The 18,794-nt window shown below is 41.1% G+C and overlaps 1 protein-coding gene across 1 annotated transcript; it reads right to left on the bottom strand.

Annotated features, from left to right (window-relative positions):
• Positions 1 to 14,916: 14,916 nt before the first annotated feature.
• Positions 14,917 to 16,565, bottom strand: LOC127668100 (tRNA (guanine(6)-N2)-methyltransferase THUMP3-like). Its single transcript, XM_052161532.1, is given in 3 exon segments — positions 14,917 to 15,519; positions 15,521 to 16,090; positions 16,233 to 16,565. Coding segments are annotated over 3 exon segments (1,506 nt in total).
• Positions 16,566 to 18,794: the final 2,229 nt, after the last annotated feature.

Genomic DNA, 18,794 nt, shown 5'->3' with positions numbered 1-18,794 from the left:
ACACCACAGGTTGAAGGCATCCCAGGAGCTCCTCTGTACACAGGGCAACTGGGCAACAGACACAATAGTCTGAAGACCTTCCAGAGGCTCCCTGGCATGCAGGACAAGGGAACTGTCAGACTGATAGCCTCCTGGGATTTCTGTTGCACACAGGGAAACAGAAACCACAGTCTGTAGGGCCTCTGGAGAACATCACCACACAGGATAAAAGCTTGACTACTCCTCTGAAGACCCAGTGGTTTGAAGGACTCCCAGGAGATCTACTGTATCCAGATCAATAGATCAGCAACTTTTCTAACCCTCTGTGAAGCCCCCTAGTTGGAAGGCCCCAACAGTGGTCTGCTACAGCCAGGGTCGCAGGCCTACCAGGAGATCTGAAGCAACCCAGGGACAAAAGGGGCAGATACAAGACAGACACCTAGACCAGCAAGCACCAGGGATTACCAGATGGAGAAAGGCAATCACAAGACTGTAAGAAACAGAAGTCAATATATGTTCTTCCACCACACCAAGCCCTGTGTACACCAACACACCTGAAAACTAGGAAACTGACCTAAAATCCTATCTCATGAAGATAATAGAGTCCTTTAAGGAGGATATAAATAGCATACGGATAGAAATACAGGAAAAGACATGTAAGCAGGTAGAAGCTCTTAAAGAGAAAACAAATAAATCCCCTAAAGAAATAAAGGAAAACACAACCAAAAAAAAGGTTAAGGAACTGAATAAAGCAGTTCAAAACCTAAAAGTGGAAGTATGAACAATAAAGAAAACACAAATCAAGGCAAACCTGGAAATAGAAAAACTAGGAAAGTGGTCAGGAATTACAGATGTAAGTATCACCAACAGATACAAGACATTAAAGAGAGAATCTCAGCTGTAGACGATACCACAGAAGAGATTGATAGAACTGTCAAAAAATTCAAAATGTAAAAACTCCTAACTCAAAGCATCCAAGAAATACGGGACAAAATAAAAAGACCAAATTTAAGAATAACTGGAATGTAGAAGAAAAAAATTCCCAGCTCAAAGAAACCAAAAGTGTCTTGAATAAAATCATTGAAGAAAACCTCCCCAAATAAAGAAACAGATGGCCAAAGGTACAAGAAGCCTATAGAACAACAAATAAATGGGACCAGAAAAAAAATATCCTCTGATCACATAATAACCAACACACTAAAGGCACACAACAAAGAAAGAATATTAAATGCTTCAAGGGAAAGGGGCTAAGTAACATACAAAGGTAGACCATCAGAATTAAACCAGACTTCTCAACAGAGAATATGAAAGCCCAGAGACCCTGGTCACACAAACTCTAAGAGAACAGAGTCTAGCCTAGGCTACTATACTCAGCAAAACTCTCAGTCAACATAGATGGAGAAAATATTCCAGGAAGAAACCAAATTCAAACAGAATCTATCTACCAATCCAGTCCTATAGAGGATCCTAGAAGGAAAACTCCAACACAAGGAAGGTATCCACAACAAAGAAAAAAAAAAACATATTAAGCATCTCACAACAAAGCCAGAAGGAGAGAACCACAAGCATACAAAATCACCTATAAAAACAAATATATCAGGAACCATCAGTCATCTGTCTTTAATATATCTCAATACGAATGGACTCAATTCATCTATGAAAAGACATAAGGTAACAGACTGGATACCAAAAAAAAAAAAAAAAAAGATCCAGCATTTTGCTGCATACACGAAACACACCTCAATAACAAAGACAGGCACTATAAAAGGATGGAAGAAGGTCTTCCAAGCAAATGATCCTGGGAAACAAGCTGGAGTTGTCATCCTAATATCCAATAAAATAGACTTTAAACCAAAAGTTATCAAGTGCAACGAGGAAAAAAAACTTCATATTAATCAAAGGAAAAATCCAACAAGAGAAAGTCTCAAATCTGAACATCTATGCCCAAATGCAAGGTCACCTACATTCATAAAAGAAACATTACTAAAGCTCAAGACACACATTGAACCCCACACAATAATAGTGGGAGACTTCAACACCCCACTCTCACCAATGGAGAGGTCATTGAAACAGAGACTAAACAGAGACACAGTGAAACTAATAGTCATTGTTATGAATCAAATGGATTTAACAGATATCTATAGGACATTTTACCCTAAAACAAAAGAATACACCTCCTTCTCAGCACCTCATGGTACCTTAGCCAAAATTGATCATATAATGGGTCACAATACAACCCTCAACCAATACAAAAAGATTGAAGCAATCCCATGAATCCTATCAGATTACCATGGTCTAAGGCTGGTGTTCAATAATAGCAGAAACAACAGAAATCCCAAATACACGTGGAAATTGAATAACTCTTTGCTCAATGATAACTTTGTCAGGGAAGAAATAAAGAAAGAAACTAGAGACTTTCTGGAATTTAATGAAAATGCTGACACATCGTTCCCAAAGACAATGAAAACAGTGCTAAGAGGAAAATTCATAGCACTAAGTGTCCCGGTAAAGAAACTAGAGAGATCTTACACTGTAACTGCCTGCAGCTACAGCAAACTGGGTCCCTGGAAGAAAATCTAGGGATAGTGAAAGAATAGAAAATACAGCCTAACTCCAGCCTTCTAAGGAGCCCCAAACACTTCATGTTCCAGAGCCTGCTCTTTGTGCTCTTTGTTAGAAACTAGGTAAAAGGTTACAGTCCAGAGCTTGCCCTTTGTTTAGAGCTAGCCAAAAGGCCTTAAATAGGTGATACTGGCCCCACAAGGTTACTGGAAATGAGCCAAGCTTATCTTGTTCTGTAAACTACTTACACCATTACCCATCCAGGAGTTCACGCAGCTATAGACTCCAAGAAAATAGGAAACTAATTGGTCCACTGAGCATGGGCTCTGATAATTTAAACTGATTGGCCTAAAAACTATAGAATGGTACAAATCAATTGGCTCGCATTTCGAGGGCTCTCCATGCTAAGGAATGATTGGTTGGTGATTCGCAGGCTTTGTTGTGAACTTATAAAAGCTGTCGCAGCCGGGCGGTGGTGGTGAACACCTGTAATCCCAGCACTCTGGGAGGCCAGCCTGGTCTACAGAATGAGCTCCAGAACAGCCAGGGTTACACAGAGAAACCTGTCTCGAAAAACCCAAATCCAAAAAAAAAAAAAAAAAAGCTGTCGCAATTTGGCACTCGGGGACCACAGTCCTCTAACCCTGCGTGGTGTATGGCTGTAGAACCCAGAATTCTGGAATAAAGAAATCCTCATTCTATTGCATCGAGACCGTTTCTTGTGAGTGATTTGGGTGTTGCCTCCCGAGGCGTGGGGTGCTGGGGCACCCTCGGTTTTTGGGGGTCTTACATTTTCTTGGTTCCCTGACTGGGAAGTGTGACTTTCCTTCACATGCAAGAACCAACTCAGAGGTAAAGTGGATCCCCTCTGGAATGTGTGTGTGCCAGCTGGTGTCTGTGTCCTGAGTGTGTGTCCTGCTCTGTTTTCTGAAATCTGTATCTGAGGAGACAGGTGTTTTCGGTGGGCAGCTGTCCTCTTGAGTTCGTGAGAACTAGAGGACCGTGGTGAGCAGATGTGCTCTGTCCCACAGGCTGCGACCTGGGGAGACATTCCAGGGTATTTTGGGGGAACACCAGGGACCCTGGAAGATTCCTGTCTGAATGTCGGAGAGGACACAGTAGTTCTACTGAATTGGAGAACTTATACGCCCTCCTGGCTGTCTGGTTTTCTGATCTGGTTCTGTCCATCTAAGTGGAGGTGAATACGTGTCAGTTTTGTGTGTCTTTGTCTACAGTTTGACCACTAGATGGGTGCCATGGTTTGTTTTCTGTCTGTCTTACTGTGTGTCAAGGTCTGAGTCTATAAGCCTTTTTGAAAATTTTGGTTTTGCTTGCAAGCTTCTGGGGCTCAAAGAGCCTGTCTGGTGTGGGGCGTTCAACTGGCAGCTGCTAGAGTCGAGACCTCGGGGATCTGGAGGAAGCTTTAGACTCTGGAGAGAGCTAAATAAGGCTCTCTTCCATCTGTAAACAGCAAGTCAGTAATGGTGGAAGCCATGTTTTACTGAAATCTGTTTTATCTGGTCCCTGCAATGTGTGCAGGGACACCTAGTGTCTGAAACTCAGCCCCTCTAGGGGCAAATTGTGTGATTTTCCTTGCTTGGTGTTTTTGAATCTAGAGGCCTGACAGTGGCTGGGTCAGGCTGTCTATGTGGTGTTGTTTTGTATCGTGTTTTGTGTTATTGGAGTTAGACGGACCATATTATTTTGACTATTAGACTGGCTGAAAAGCAGCTCTGTGGTACCAAAATCGGGTCATATGACTCAAGCACGCCAAAATCAGGTCACATGACTCAAGAGTGCCAACTTAGAACAAAAGGAGGGACAAAATACTTGGACTCTGACACCCCTTGGTAGGGAAAATAAGTCTTGACAAAAAGCTCAATGTGGCAGGTCCAGGTATTCTGGTACATTAAGTTGGTACAAATGGTTTATTTCTTTTATTTTAACTTGTTTAAATTGTTATGATAGATGTGATGTTAAACTTTGTGGTTATATTGTTCCTCTGGGAGAGAGATCAAAATAAGGGAGACCTCCAGAAGACTAGATTCTAAAATATTAAATGCAAAAATCTGTCTTTCAGATACTAAAATCTTTATAATTGTTATTAAGTTCAAGACATAAGCTCTTATTTGATACAGGGTTTATTTTGATACAAAATCAAGGTTTTCATTGGTATAAATGCTAAAAATTTGAAAACAGGATTTATACCCAGTTCTTTGTTATTATTACCAATCTGAGATGTTTAAACCTATAAGTTTAGGGCTAAATAGAAATATAAGGCTCTGAGTTTATTGTTAGGATGTTTTCTAGGTTTTAATCAGAAATAGCTGAAGATAGTTTAACAGAAAACAGTCCACATTACTTTATATAGATAGTTGGTTTTCAAAAATGTAAAATATCCATGGTATATGATGTTTATGTCTTAAAAGCTATGTGAAGTTTTCTATATATTTTCAGTTAATATTGGTCACTCTTAGATTTCTGATGTGGTTGAAGACTGTTAGTCTCGCAGACAGCCCAAGCTGTTTAACCTTGAGAAAGCTGATGTAGATTTAAATAAATGATTTTCAGGTGACATAAAATTTAAAGCCAGGACATGAGTCAATTCTTACAATGTTAATTCTTAAGTGTTAACTCTGACAGTGTTTTAAGATAATACAGATGAAAGGGTTCTGTTTAATTGACAGGGATGATAAATTAGGTGTTATGTCCATCTTATAGTTTATAATTTACAAAATGACAATAATTATGCTCAATTGATATTTAGAGAGGACCACAGAGTGGAGCAGAAGAGGACCTGAAACCACCTCTCCTGATACCATGGTAGCTCTCTCACTAAGCGTATATTTCCCAAGAGACTAATTAATCTCTTTGAGACTGTTTTATTTGTAATACAGGAAGCCAAAAAGATTACCCCCCAGACAAAAGGTAAGAGGCACCTGAAAGGCCAACACCAGACTCCATTGGCAGGTCTCGAGGGCATGGTAGCCCACAAATTTGACCAAGGTATGTAAGATTAAGCAGGGACTAGATGAGTCACCTTCAGCTTTTCTAGAGCACCTCATAGAGGCATTCTGTCAATATACATGCTATGAATCCAGGGGCAAGGTATATAAAGCTATTATATTATAACAATGGCCTTTATAGACAGGGCTGGTAGATATATCAGGAAAAAGCTTCAGAGGCTAGAGGGATTTGGTGCAGGTTGCTGAGAAGGTCTATATAAGGATTTAATATAGGTTATTGAGAAAGTCGGTAGAGAGATTTAGTACAGTTTGCTGAGACAGGGAGACAGAGGAGGAGAAGAAACAGAGGAATAAAAAAGAAAGAAAATGATAGAGAAAGAAGGAAACTACAGAGAATCCTGGCTATAATGGTTAGAAAAAGCAGAAAAGGGAGACAGAAAAGGACCAGTGTGCATACTATAAGGAGAGAGGTCACTGAGCCAGAGTGTGCCCTAAGAAATAGAAGCCGGGAGCAGGAATTCCCTGGTCTTGGGAAAAGTGCCCCCAAATGGCAAACCCAGGTGTTAGCCCTGGGTGAAGACAGCAACTAGGGGAGATGTGTTTTCTGACCACCTCCCCCAACCCAGGATAACTGTGGGAGTGAAAGAGAAACCCACTCAGTTCTTGGTGGACACAGGGGTTCAACAATCAGTCTTCCAAACCAATGGTGCTGTTTCCAAGAAAAGATCTTGGATCCGAGAAGCCCCTAGCACCAAAATGTATTCCTGGACTACCCAAAGAACAGTGGACCTAGGGATGGGATGGGTAGCTCATCCATTTAGGGTCACCCCAGACTGTTCCTACTCTCTGTTGGAGTAAGACATACTCTCCAAAATGGGGAGGGGGCAGATATGCTTCCTGCACAACGGGCTGCAGCTAACTGGCCCACAAAGAAAGACTGACCCCTGCTGAAAGTTGCTACAGACCAGAGCAGTTTTCTCCATGATGGAAGCAGGTGCTGCTATGGTGGACGGCACAAATGTCATCTGGGTAGAAGAATCTTTACCCCCTGGTATGTCAATGCAGAAAGTAGAGCTCATTGCCCTCACCAAGACTTTGGAACTTGGAACCAGCAAGAAAATCAACAGCCACGTGGCTAACAGGTATGCCTTTGCCACAGCCCACGTCCACAGGGATATATGCCAAGAGGACTGCTCACATCAGCGGAAACCAACAGAAAATCTTGGACATCTTAGATGTCCTAATGAAGTCAGCCACTGTGAGTATTCACTGCCCAGGACGTCCAAAGTGAAAAAACTCAATGGGCAATAACAGGCAGAGCAAGTGGTTCCAGGAATGGATATGCAGGAGCTTCTACTGGTTATGGGTCCATAAGAGACACCCATTGGGAAATGGCACAAAATTAAGAAGCACCCTCACTTAAAAAAGGACTGAGATCGTTGGCCACCCTACCAAATATTACCAAGAGAAGATGCACACAAGAAGGGAGAACTATACTCCCCAGAAAGTAAGCTAAAGACTCACTAGGCCAAATGCACAGAAGGACTCATTTAGGGGATTAAAAACCTTGTTCTGGCAGCTACGGGACCAAACGTATATATTTATGACTCAGGTTTTAGGCTAGAGAGATAATAGAACAGTGTAAGATATGCCAGCAAGTAAATGCTTATGCAGTAAAGAGTAAACGGGGCAAAAGACCTAGAAGAGAACAGCCTAGAGTACATTAAGAGATTTCATAAAAGCTAAGGCATTAAAATATGGTTATAAAATATCTTCTGTCATTTATAGATACTTTTCTCTAGATGGGTTGAAGCAGGAAACAGCTGCCAAGGTTAGACGAAATTTTCCAGAGTTTCAGAGTGCCCAAGGTAATTAGGTCAGACAATGGTTCTGTTTTTGTTTCTAAGATAAGTCAGAAATTGACAAAAATATTGGGGACTAATTGGAAACATTATTGGATGTACTATCCCCAGGGCTCAAGGCAGGTAGAGAGAATAAACAAAACCCTATGAGAGACCTTAACTGAATTGACCTTGGAGACTGGGTCAGGCTGGGCAGTACCTCTCCCCTTGTTTCTGAACAGCCCCTACCATTTTAACCTGACTCCCCTAGAGATTTTCTTTGATACCCCAACTCTTTTGGTGTTCAATGGACCCACCCAGGAGGTGTCCCACAATATGACATTTGCCTTAAATGCTCCAGGCATGCCAGAGACTCCTCACTGTTTCCAGATAGGTGACTGGATCTGTATAAGAAGGCTTCAGGAACTGTTGCTGGAACCCTGATGAAAGAAACCCTCACCAAATTGACCACAGAGACTTGTATTAATTATTAGATAGCCCTCCTACTATTTGTGCTCTTCAGGCTTTTGTTCTCTACGCTCAAGGCCCTCGAGTGGGTGAGGCAGCAAGTGTGGAAGCAGCTCCGGGAGGCCTACTCAAGAGAAAGAGACTTGCAAATCCCACATTGCTTCCAAGTTGGAGATTCAGTCTACATTAGATGCCACTGCGCAGTAAACCTTGACACTTGGTAGAAAGCCCCTTATCTCATACTCTTGACAATCCTACTTTCTGCTTTGATGAGACCCTTTGTATTTTACTCCTTTTGCTTACAACTGGAACCTGTGTGATTAACCGGTTAATAGTTTTTATTAGGGAACAAATAAGTGCTGTGCAGATTTTTATGCTACGCCAACTATATCAGAGATTAGGACAGGACAATCCAGAATATATAGAGTCAGTGATTTAGTTCTATAGTTCTAAGATTAGAACTATTAACAAGAGAAGGAGTGGAGAATGAAAGAATAGAAAATACAGTCTAACTCCAGCCTTCTAAGGAGCCCCAAACACTTCATATTCCAGAGCCCATTCTTTGTGCTCTTTGTTAGAAACTAGATAAAAGGTCACAGTTCAGAGCCCACCCTTTGTTTAGAGCTAGCAAAAAGGCCTTGAATAGGTGATCCTGGCCCCACAAGGTTACTGGAAATGAGCCAAGCTGTAAACTGCTTACACCATTACCTATCCAGGAGTTCACACAGCTATAGACTCCAAGAAAATAGGAAACTAATTGGTCCACTGAGCATGGGCTCTGATAATTTAAACTGATTGGCCTAAAAACTATAGAATGGTACAAATCGATTGGCTCGCATTTCGCAGGCTCTCCATGCTAAGAAATGATTGGTTGGTGATTCGCAGGCTTCGTTGTGAACTTATAAAAGCTGTCCCAATTCTGCACTTGGGGTCCACAGTCTTCTAACCCTGCGTGGTGTATCGCCATGGAACCCAGAATTCTGGAATAAAGAAATCCTCATGCTATTGCATCGAGACAATTTCTTGTGAGTGATTTGGGTGTTGCTTCCCGAGGCATGGGGGTGCTGGGGCGCCCTTGGTTTTTGGGGGTCTTACAATAGCCAGTAGTGGGCGATTAAAGGAACGAAGACAAAGACAACACCAGCTGTTCAAAGTCCTGTGGTTTATTGTGGGACCCAGTGTTTTAAGGTTTCAGGCAAGACCCTCCCCAAGTTCCAAAATGTGTTCTGGGAAACTGGTCTGGGTGTGGGCTCCACTGCTCAGGCAGCTGGGTGTGTCACCTGCTTAATTCAAGAATTTGTAGACCTGGAGGAACAATAGCCTTCACCTTCGCTCTGAGCACTCCACCCTAGGTGGAGTAGGATCCTGAATAGCATAGAAATCCCTGCTCACCAAAGGCTGGGAGAGGAAGTTCACCTTGATCAATGTCAAGTTCCTACAAGAAATGACACTCTGATATGGCTCTGTACATTACTAACAACAGCACACTTGAGAGCCCTAGAACAAAAAGAAGCCAAGAGGAGTACACAGAGAAGTACAAAGTAGGAAAAGTCAAACTCAGGGTTGAAATCAACCAAACAGAAACAAAGAGAACAATACACAGAACAAAACAAAACAAAACAAAACAAAACAACCCCCCCCCCAAAAAAAAACCCCAAAATCTGGTCTTTGGGAGAATCAACAAGATAATTAAGCCCCTAGCCAAACTAACTAAAGGGCCCAGAGGCAGTATCTAAATTATCAAACTCAGAAATGAAAATGGAGACATAACAACAGAAATGGAAGACATTAAAAAAATTGGCAGATCCTACTAGAAAAGCCTACATTCTACACAACTGGAAAATATAGATGAAATGGATGGTTCACTAGACATATACCACATACCAAAGTTAAATTGAGAGCAGGTAAATTACCTAAACATGCCCATAGGGCACAAGGATATAGAAGAAGTCTTAAAAAAAAAAAACAAAAAAAAAAACAAAAAACAAAAAACCTCCCAACCAAAACAGCCCAGGGCCAGATGGATTTAGTGCAAAATTCTACGAGACCTTCAAAGAAGACCTGATACCAATACTCCACAAACTATTCCATAAAATAGAAACAACAACAACAAAAAAAACACCTCCTAACTTGTTTTATGACTACACAATTATTCTGATACCTAAACCACATAAGGACCCAACCAAAAAAAGAGAACTTCATACCAATCTTGCTTATGAATATGGATGCAAAAATACTCAATAAAGTTCTTGCAAACTGAATCCAAGAACATATCAAAATCATCATTCACCTCGATCTAGTAGGCTTCATCTCAGAGATGCAAGACTTGTTCAGTATATGAAAATCTATTAACATAATCTACTATATAAACAAACTCAAAGAAAAAAATCACATGGTCCTCTCCTTATATGCAGGAAAAGCATTTGACAAAAGATAATACCACTTCATGTTAAAAGTATCCGAGAGATAAGGAATCCAAGGCCCGTACCTAAACATAATAAAAAACAATTTAAGGCAAATGAACAGGCAGTAACAAATTAAATGGAGGCACACTTGAAGCAATCCCACTAAAATCTGGGACAACACAAGGATGCCCACACTCCCCATATTTATTCAATATAGTACTCAAAGTGCTAGCTAGAAGAATAAGACAACAAAAAGAGATCAAGGGGATACAATTTGGCAAAGAAGAAATAAAGGTATCACTATTTGCAGATGATATGATAGTATACATAAGTGATCCCAAAAATTCTATTAGAGAAATTCTCTAGCTGATAACCAACTTCAGCAAAGTGGCCAGATATAAAATTAACTCAAATAAAACAGTAGCCTTCCTTTATGCAAATGATAAACAGGCTGAGAAAGAAATTAGGGAAACAACTCCCTTCACCATAACCAACAATAATATAAAATATCTTGAAGTGCCTCTAACATTGGCGTAAAATAACTCTGGGGTAACAAGTGAAAGCTCTGTATGACAAAAACTTCAAGTCTCCCAAGAAAAAAATCAAAGAAGATCTCAGAAAATGGAGAGATCTCCCATGCTCATGGATTGGCAGAATTAACATACTAAAAATGGTCATCCTACCAAACACAGTCTACAGATTCAGTTCAATTCCCATCAAAATCCCAACACAGTTCTTCAAAGACATGGAAAGGTCAATTCTCAAATTCATGTGGAAAGGTAAAAAACCCAGAATAGTGAAAATAATTCTTAACAATAAAAAACAGCTGGGGGAAATCACCATCCCTGACCTCAAGCTTTACTACAGAACAATAGTGATTAAAACTGCCTCATATTGGTAGAGAGCCAGATATATTGATCAAAGAAATAGAATCGAAGACAAAGAAATAAAACCACACATTTACAGAGACTTGACCTTTGATAAAGAAGCCAAAAATATACAATGGAAAAAAGAAAGAATCTTCAAAAAATGGCACTGGTCTAACTGGCTGTATGTATAAAAATAAAGATAGAGCCATATTTGTCACCTTGAACAAAGCTCAAGTCTGAGTGCATCAAGGACATCAACATAAAACCAGATACACTATATCTAATAGAAGAGAAACTGGGAAAGAGCCTTGAATCCATTTGCACAGGGCAAAATTTCCTAAACAGAACTCCAATGGCTCATGCTCTAAGATCAAGAGTTCTTAAACAGGACCTTATGAAACTGGAAAGCTTCTGTAAGACAAAGGACATATAGTCATAAAGACAAATTGACACCCTACAGATTGGGGAAAAAATTCTTCATAAACCCCACATCTGATAGAAAGCTAATATCCAAAATATATAAAGAACTCAAAAAGCTAACCAGCAAAAACCCAAACAACTCAATAAAAATTGGGGTATAAAACTAAACCCAGAATTCACAACAGAGGAACATCAAATGGCTGAGAAACACCTAAAGAAATGTTCAATATTCTTAGTGATCAGAGAAATGCAAATCAAAATGACCCTGAGATTTCACCTTACCAACCATCAGAATGGCTAAGATCAAAACCTCAGGTGACAACACTTGTTGACAAAGATGTGAAGAAAGAGAAACACTCGTCATTGCTAGTGGGATTGCAAACTGGTACAACCATTCTTTATCAACCTGGAGGGTCCTCCAAAAATTGGAAATAGATCTACCTGAAGACCGAGCCATATCACACTTGGGAATATATCCAAAAGATGCCCCACTATGCCACAGGGGCACATGTTCAACTATGTTCATAGTGGCCTTATTTATGATAGTCAGAAGCTGAAAACAACCCCGATACCCCATGACAGAAGAATGGATACAGAAAATACCATCCATTTACACAAGGGAATACGACTCAGCTATTAAGAACAAGGAAGTCCTAGTTTTTAAGGTAAATGGATGGAATTAGAAACTATCATTCTGAGCAATGTAACTCAGACCCAAAAGAACATGCACAGTGTGTATTCACTAATAAGTGGATATTAGCCAAAAAACAAAAGTACAAAATACCCAAGATACAGTCCACAAACTCAAAATGGTGAACAAGCTGAAGTGCCTAAGTGAGGATGCCTCAGTCCTACTTGGGAGCGAAAAGAAAGCAATCACAAGTGGGGAGGGAGGGAGGGAGGGACCAGGAAGGGAAAGTGGATAGGGGTAGGGGAGAGAGGGAAACCTGATCTGGTATTGGGTAAGGGAAAAGGACTGAAGCCCAGAGGGCCAGCAGAAAGAATGCAAACAGGCAACCTTGAGAGGTAGGAGTTGGGAGGACCCTCCAGGATGTACCAGAGACCTGGGAGGTGACAGATTGTCAGGACTCAAAGATAAAATGACTGACAGTAGGGAGGGGACACTTATAGAGCCCACCTCCAGCAGGAAGACAGGGCATCAAATGAGGGAGGGGGCCATCCCACAGTCACAACTCTGATCCATAATTGTTCCTGTCTGAAAGAACTGCAGGGATGAAAATAGAGAGAGGTCTGAGGAAAAGAAGGTCCAGCAACAGGCCCAAAGTTGAATCCAGCTCAAGGGGAGATCCCAAGGCTTGACACTATTACTGAGTCTACAGAGTACGCACAAAAAGGGACCTAGCATGACTGCACACAGGAAGATCCAACGAACAGCTGAAAGAGTCAGATGCAGATATTTGAACGCAACCAATAGACAGAAACTGCTGACTCTTGTGGTTGAATTAAGGAAAAACTGGAAGGATCTGAGGAGGAGGAGGAGAGCTACCCTGTAAGAGAACTAGCAGTCTTAATTAAACTGGATGCCAGAGATCTCTCAAAGACTGAACCACCAACCAGGAAGCATACACCAGCTGATAAGAGCCTCCACCCCTCCCCACACACATATACAGTAGAGGACTGCTGGGTCTGGACTCAGTCAGGCGAGATGCACCTAACTCTCAAGAGACTTGGAGTTTAGAGATCTTTTGTGGAGGGTTTTGGGGGGGTGGAGACATCCTTGTGGATACAGGGGGTAGGGAGGAGGTATGGGATGTGTCACAGGAGGGTGAACTAGGAGGGGGAAATAAAATCTGGAGTGTAAATAAATAAATAAAAGATAAATCCCCCACATTTTATGGGACTGGATTATGTTCCAAACACAGAAAGACATAGTAACATGCTTTTGTCTGCTTGAAGAAACAAAAGCAGTAAGGAGCCATTGATGCTTTTCAGATGCTTTCTAAATTAAGAGAAAAATGTGTCTTCTAAATGTTTGACTAGTTAGGCACATAAACATGCCTTAAGTGTCTGACATGCTATAGCCAGAGTAAATGGACAATATTCAAGTCTCCCAATAGTGGGTTCACAAGTCTAGCTGTAACTGAAACAGGTTGCAATCTAATTAGACGCAGGAAACAGATGATTTGAGATTTATCAGTTATTTCCAACACCAAATTCCCTCTGCTATTATATATTAAAATATATGTTAAATATTTCCACACATGGCAAATGAAAGTGTGGAGTAAAGCAGGCAGCAGAAGGGCTGATTCACCTCAGAGCTGAGCTTCCTTGCATACAGCCCTCCTGGGAAACAAAGCACTATACTTCATGATGTCTCAGCTCTGGAAGGTGAAAGGGCACCTAAAATTATTTAGGCATGTGTTGCTGTGCACTTGTACAGCAGATGCAGGGAGATAGTACATTTAAGGCAAGCTTGAGCTACATGATAAGTCAGACGAAACCATAAAGTACGTGAATAAATAAATAAAAGAAAAGAAAAATGACCTACACATCCCCATTTCTTCAATTTCTATACTGACCAGGAGCAGTATTGTTTTACATAATCTCTGCATAAGGTTTACATACCTTTGTCTCTATAGTTACCCAAATGATGGGGAGTTATAATTTTGGAGACCGACTCTCTGTCTGTTTGATCAAGTTTATGTTTTTAAACAAATATTCTAGACAATTTGAGGGCAATAATTGTCAATACAAATGGATATTAATTTGACAATTGGTATATTAGTCATTGTTATGAAATCTTATCATTCAATATTATCCTATATTATTAAAATTATTCACATTATTTCCTCTTATATAAAATCACTTGTCATTTGTTCTCAACATTTCTTCTTTCTTTATCTTTTCCTTTGTAAGGAATTTTAGCATGTCCCTCAAAACAAGAACAAATGTCTGTGCTAAGAAAGGTATGTTTTATTTTGACTCTTAGTGAAAATAAAATGAAACAACAAAAAATTATGACTACTTAAAAATCAGAACTAAGGAGAAAGTAAAATATCGTCTTTGGTTTTTTGTTTTTTGTTTTGTTTTGTTTTTTGGTTTTTTTTTTTTAGGTTGAATATATTTTAAGGCAGATGATAAACTGTAGGTCTTGAGTGATGCTACTGTTTCTAAGATGATACAAAGAATTTAAACAGTAAAACAATAGGCTGTACAAACAATAGAATATAACCTACAGTGTTCTGAAACTTGGAAGCCAAGCAATGTAGTCTTCTTAAATACCATTACAATCACCTTGCTAACAATAAAGCATTCTGGAGTAGTTAAGCAATGTAACCTGTAATACTTAGTTACTTTTCGACTATTTTTTCCCAAAGCAATTTCTTTATGCTGACATTTCCAGTGTTTGGAACTACAAATACTATTGTCTTTCTTCTTGTCTTTATCAAGGAAGGTCTCTTCCTCCTTGATCTGAAGGATGAACAAAGGCTTGAAGAATGTGTTTTAGAAGATAAACTGTAGCATGAAGGCCCCCAATGTTCACCCAGACTGTATGGACCTTTCGCCACACATGTCCCATTCCAGATAAGGCCTTGGTAAAACATTTCTTGTCCTGAATAAGCAGTACAGTGCTACCTGTCCCTGGTCTACAGACACGGCTCATTTCCTGAAGGCAAGCTGGATATAGATTCCAATTTCTCTTTTTGGAGCCCATCCTTTTTCCAAATGGCATATCTGTTATAATAATATCCACAGAAGCAGTTTGAAGTGGGAGGTTGCAGATATCCCACTGAACAACATCAGTGGGCAAACCTCGGGATGTTTTTCCATCTTTAATCTGGTTCTTAGTTAATAGAGAGGAAATGTTATTTGCTGCTCTGTTCACTGCCAGTGGGTTGTTGTTCCCAGCAATATGGTAACAGTGAGACCACTCAGTAGCCCTCTCTATTGGTATTGTCCCTGCTTGACACATTGGATCCACTATTATATCAGTAGGTTTCGGTTCATAGTACCTGAGCATCCCATAGGCAAGAGTTGACCTAAGAGTTTGTAGGCCCAAAATGTGTAATCTTCCTGCAATGCAGACTCTTTTCTGTCAGTGCAATCTCAGCAATGACTTCATAGTCATGGATGTTCAGGAGAACCTCTACATGAAAGTTGTTCATATCAGCCTTCCACTCAAAGTACTCTTGAATAGGACCACCAAAATTTCTCGCAGCCTCATTGGAAGTAAAGCAATGTTTCTCTCTTGCTCTGTTGCAGGTGACTCTAACCTTCTGTACTTGTGGTTCAGTTTCTTCTCTTAAGCTTTGACCAGTTTCATCTTTGCAAGATGCCGAGACATCACCTACTAAGGTTGATATCTCTTCTTTGATGGCTGGATTTTCATAATAGTCCAAGATATGTGAATCTGAAGTGCTGTGGGCATGCTTTTTCTTGCCATCTTTCTCATCTGCTTTGCCTCCTTGTCCACAGTCAGCCTTCTCTTTCCCTGCACTCTGATTTGCCTTTCTCTGTTTTGCTTTCTTCTTGAAAGTAGTGTTAATTTGCCAGACTTTCAAAGGGTCTGACTTGGGGAGTTTTCCAGCCGGTTCTTCAAAGTCTCTTAGAACTTCTTCCTGCAAATGATGGAGAATGAAACCCCTTTGTTTCTCACCATTTTAACTGAACAAATAAGTGTCTACTTTCCTTGTAGACAACTCTGGTCCATATGATGGGGATGGTTGGAGAGTACAGACCAAAGGATAAACAAAATAATACCTTTGTAGCTTTGAACTGGTCATCTTTAAATTCCTGAACAGCCACAAACAAGTTATCAACTGATCTCAGACAATGAACCTGAGCCAGACTTTCCACTACAATATCAAAATATATCTTGCCCTGGTCTTTGCTGATTCTGCAAGATGACTTCAATCTCTCTCTCACTTCATCTGCAGCTGTTTGTTCAAAGCCAGTAGGTACAGTGGCTCCAATAATGACTGGGAGATGCTCAGGCTCACTTCTGACGTCACTTTCTACCAGGGACACAGGCTTCTTGTTCTCATCAAGGTTCATATCCAGGCGCTCTCTGGTAGTTTCGTGAGTGTCAGACATGATGGAGATATTTATAAAAGGCCTAACAGACCCTTCCTTCGAGTCGCCATACATTGAGCTTGTTGTCTTCAGGGCACACTGCAGGAAGCAAAATATCTCCTTTGTATAAGATCAAAATCACCAAATTGACCTCCAGTCTTTATAACTTTGATTTAGGTTAATATTCATCAGTTAAAAGCACACAGTACAGAAAACAGCGAGAGAGATATGGGGCACATAGGGGGTAGAAGAAACCAGGGGAAAGGAATAGAGAGGAATTTTAGAATATGTGTTTAGTTTTTAAGAACGAATGAAAAGACTTGGGAGGAATTTCAAAGAGAAAATTATTGAAAGGTAAGAATGAGAATGAATAAAGTATCTACAATCTTTTATTTTTGGAAATTTCAGGAGTTTTAAAACTTCACTTTTTTTTTCTAAAGTCAAGCTATTTCAAGATGTAGAACAACATTATAAGATTGACAAATGCCACTGAATTTGACAATGAAAAAGACACTGGTGAATTGTGCCAGCATGGCGAGGGTACTTTGTGGGTGGCGGTGCCAGATTGCAGTGGGTGGATATACACAGGAAATGGGACATAAATCATGAAGGGTTTGGAGGTAATGTCCTAATACCACCACTTAACTCAAGCTCTCCACAATCTAAGACAATGTTGTATAAATACAGGGAAAAGTTAGCAAGTGATCACACATCAAGCTCCTGTCAAGAGGTCTTGAAAATGAATCAATTGGGAAACACAGTAGCTCTCTGACCTCTTACACATACACGTAGGTATGCAAGCTCACAGAACTGGAAGGACAGGGCATATACTTTAAACGAGGTAAACCTTGTCAAATCTGCTTCTCCCAGTCCTCTTCTTCAGATACACCTAACTATATATATGCTGGTAAGCATTCAGCTACTGTGCCTGTTTCCACCTTGAGAGAGAGGCTAACCTCTAGATCTTACACTTCCCAGAGATGTACAGTGAGAAGAACTAAAATGCAGATTGTCTTCTTTGGGGACCCTAGTAGTTTACTTGTGAGACTGTGAAAGACAACCTGTTTTCTGGTTGAGCTAGGTTTAAACCCTGGTGACCCAGCAGAAGCTTATCCTGCAAGGAACAGCAGGCGTTTGCCACATGCTCCTAGACACCAGGCTCCTGACAGGAGGCTGCAGCTATCCACTCCATAGGTCTGTGCTCATCAGCCTTGTAGTCTCAAGACACATCTCCATTTTAATGAGGTACCCAAAAGCCTGCAAGACTTAGCCATTTATGTTCCCCTTCCCAGACACTCCTCCCTTCAGAAAGTATTTAACCTTAGGCCTGCAGTGAGAAAGTAGGGTGTAGTTTCACTCACCACAACTTTGTCACGACAATAAATGCTTTAAAACCATGGACTCCCTTTTCTCATCCAGTGCAGCCACGGTGAACAATGGAGTAGATCTTCCTCTAAAGGCCTCTTGGTGCTTCTGGACACAGTTTCCACCAAGCCCAGCCGCCTGCCAAGCAAGCCCAGGACACTCTCCTCCCATAGGGAACCAGCTGGAGCTCTCCTCCTGCACTTTTTCCCTCCATGCCCAGGCTAGGGCCAGCCTGAGGGCTTCTACTCCTTTCTCAGCTCTTCTGCAGCATCCAGTGACATCTATGATCCCAAGATCCTGAGAACCCATCATCCCTGGCCTCCGTGCAGCCCAGGGACCCACGTGTCTGAATCCCGCAGTTCTGCTGGGATCTCAGACTGTGCTTTTCCACCCCGCCAGAGCAGGGTCCTGCAACTTCTCACAGCCCGACACCCACCTGGGGTGCACTCCATGTCCACCTCTCCCAGAGGCCTGAGCCCTGGGCCAGAAGAGGGACATCATTTTAAGCCACATTCACTCACAGTGAACACAGAGAACTCATATTTACTAGTTTACTTTGAAACTTTAAGTAAGTATAAGGTTCCCAGGCTTATCCCAATATTCCCAGGGATTAAACCACCAACCAAAGAGTACACATGGAGGGACCCATGGCTCTAGTTGCAGATGTAGCAGAGGATGGCCTTATCTGGCATCAGTGGGAGTGGAGGCTCTTGGTCCTGTGAAGGCTTGATGACCCAGTGTTGGGGAATGCTAGGGAGGTGAGGCAGGAGTGGCTAAGTCTATGGGCGAGCATCCTCCTAGAAGCAGCAGGAGGGGGATGGGACAGGGGGCATTGCAGAGGAGAAACTGGGAAAGGGGATGACATTTGAAATGTAAATAAATAAA

Source organism: Apodemus sylvaticus, chromosome 17 (assembly GCF_947179515.1).
Source record: "Apodemus sylvaticus chromosome 17, mApoSyl1.1, whole genome shotgun sequence".
Taxonomy (NCBI): Eukaryota; Metazoa; Chordata; class Mammalia; order Rodentia; family Muridae; genus Apodemus; species Apodemus sylvaticus.
Note: the sequence above shows the minus strand (reverse complement) of the source record. Positions and strands in the feature narration are given on the sequence as shown.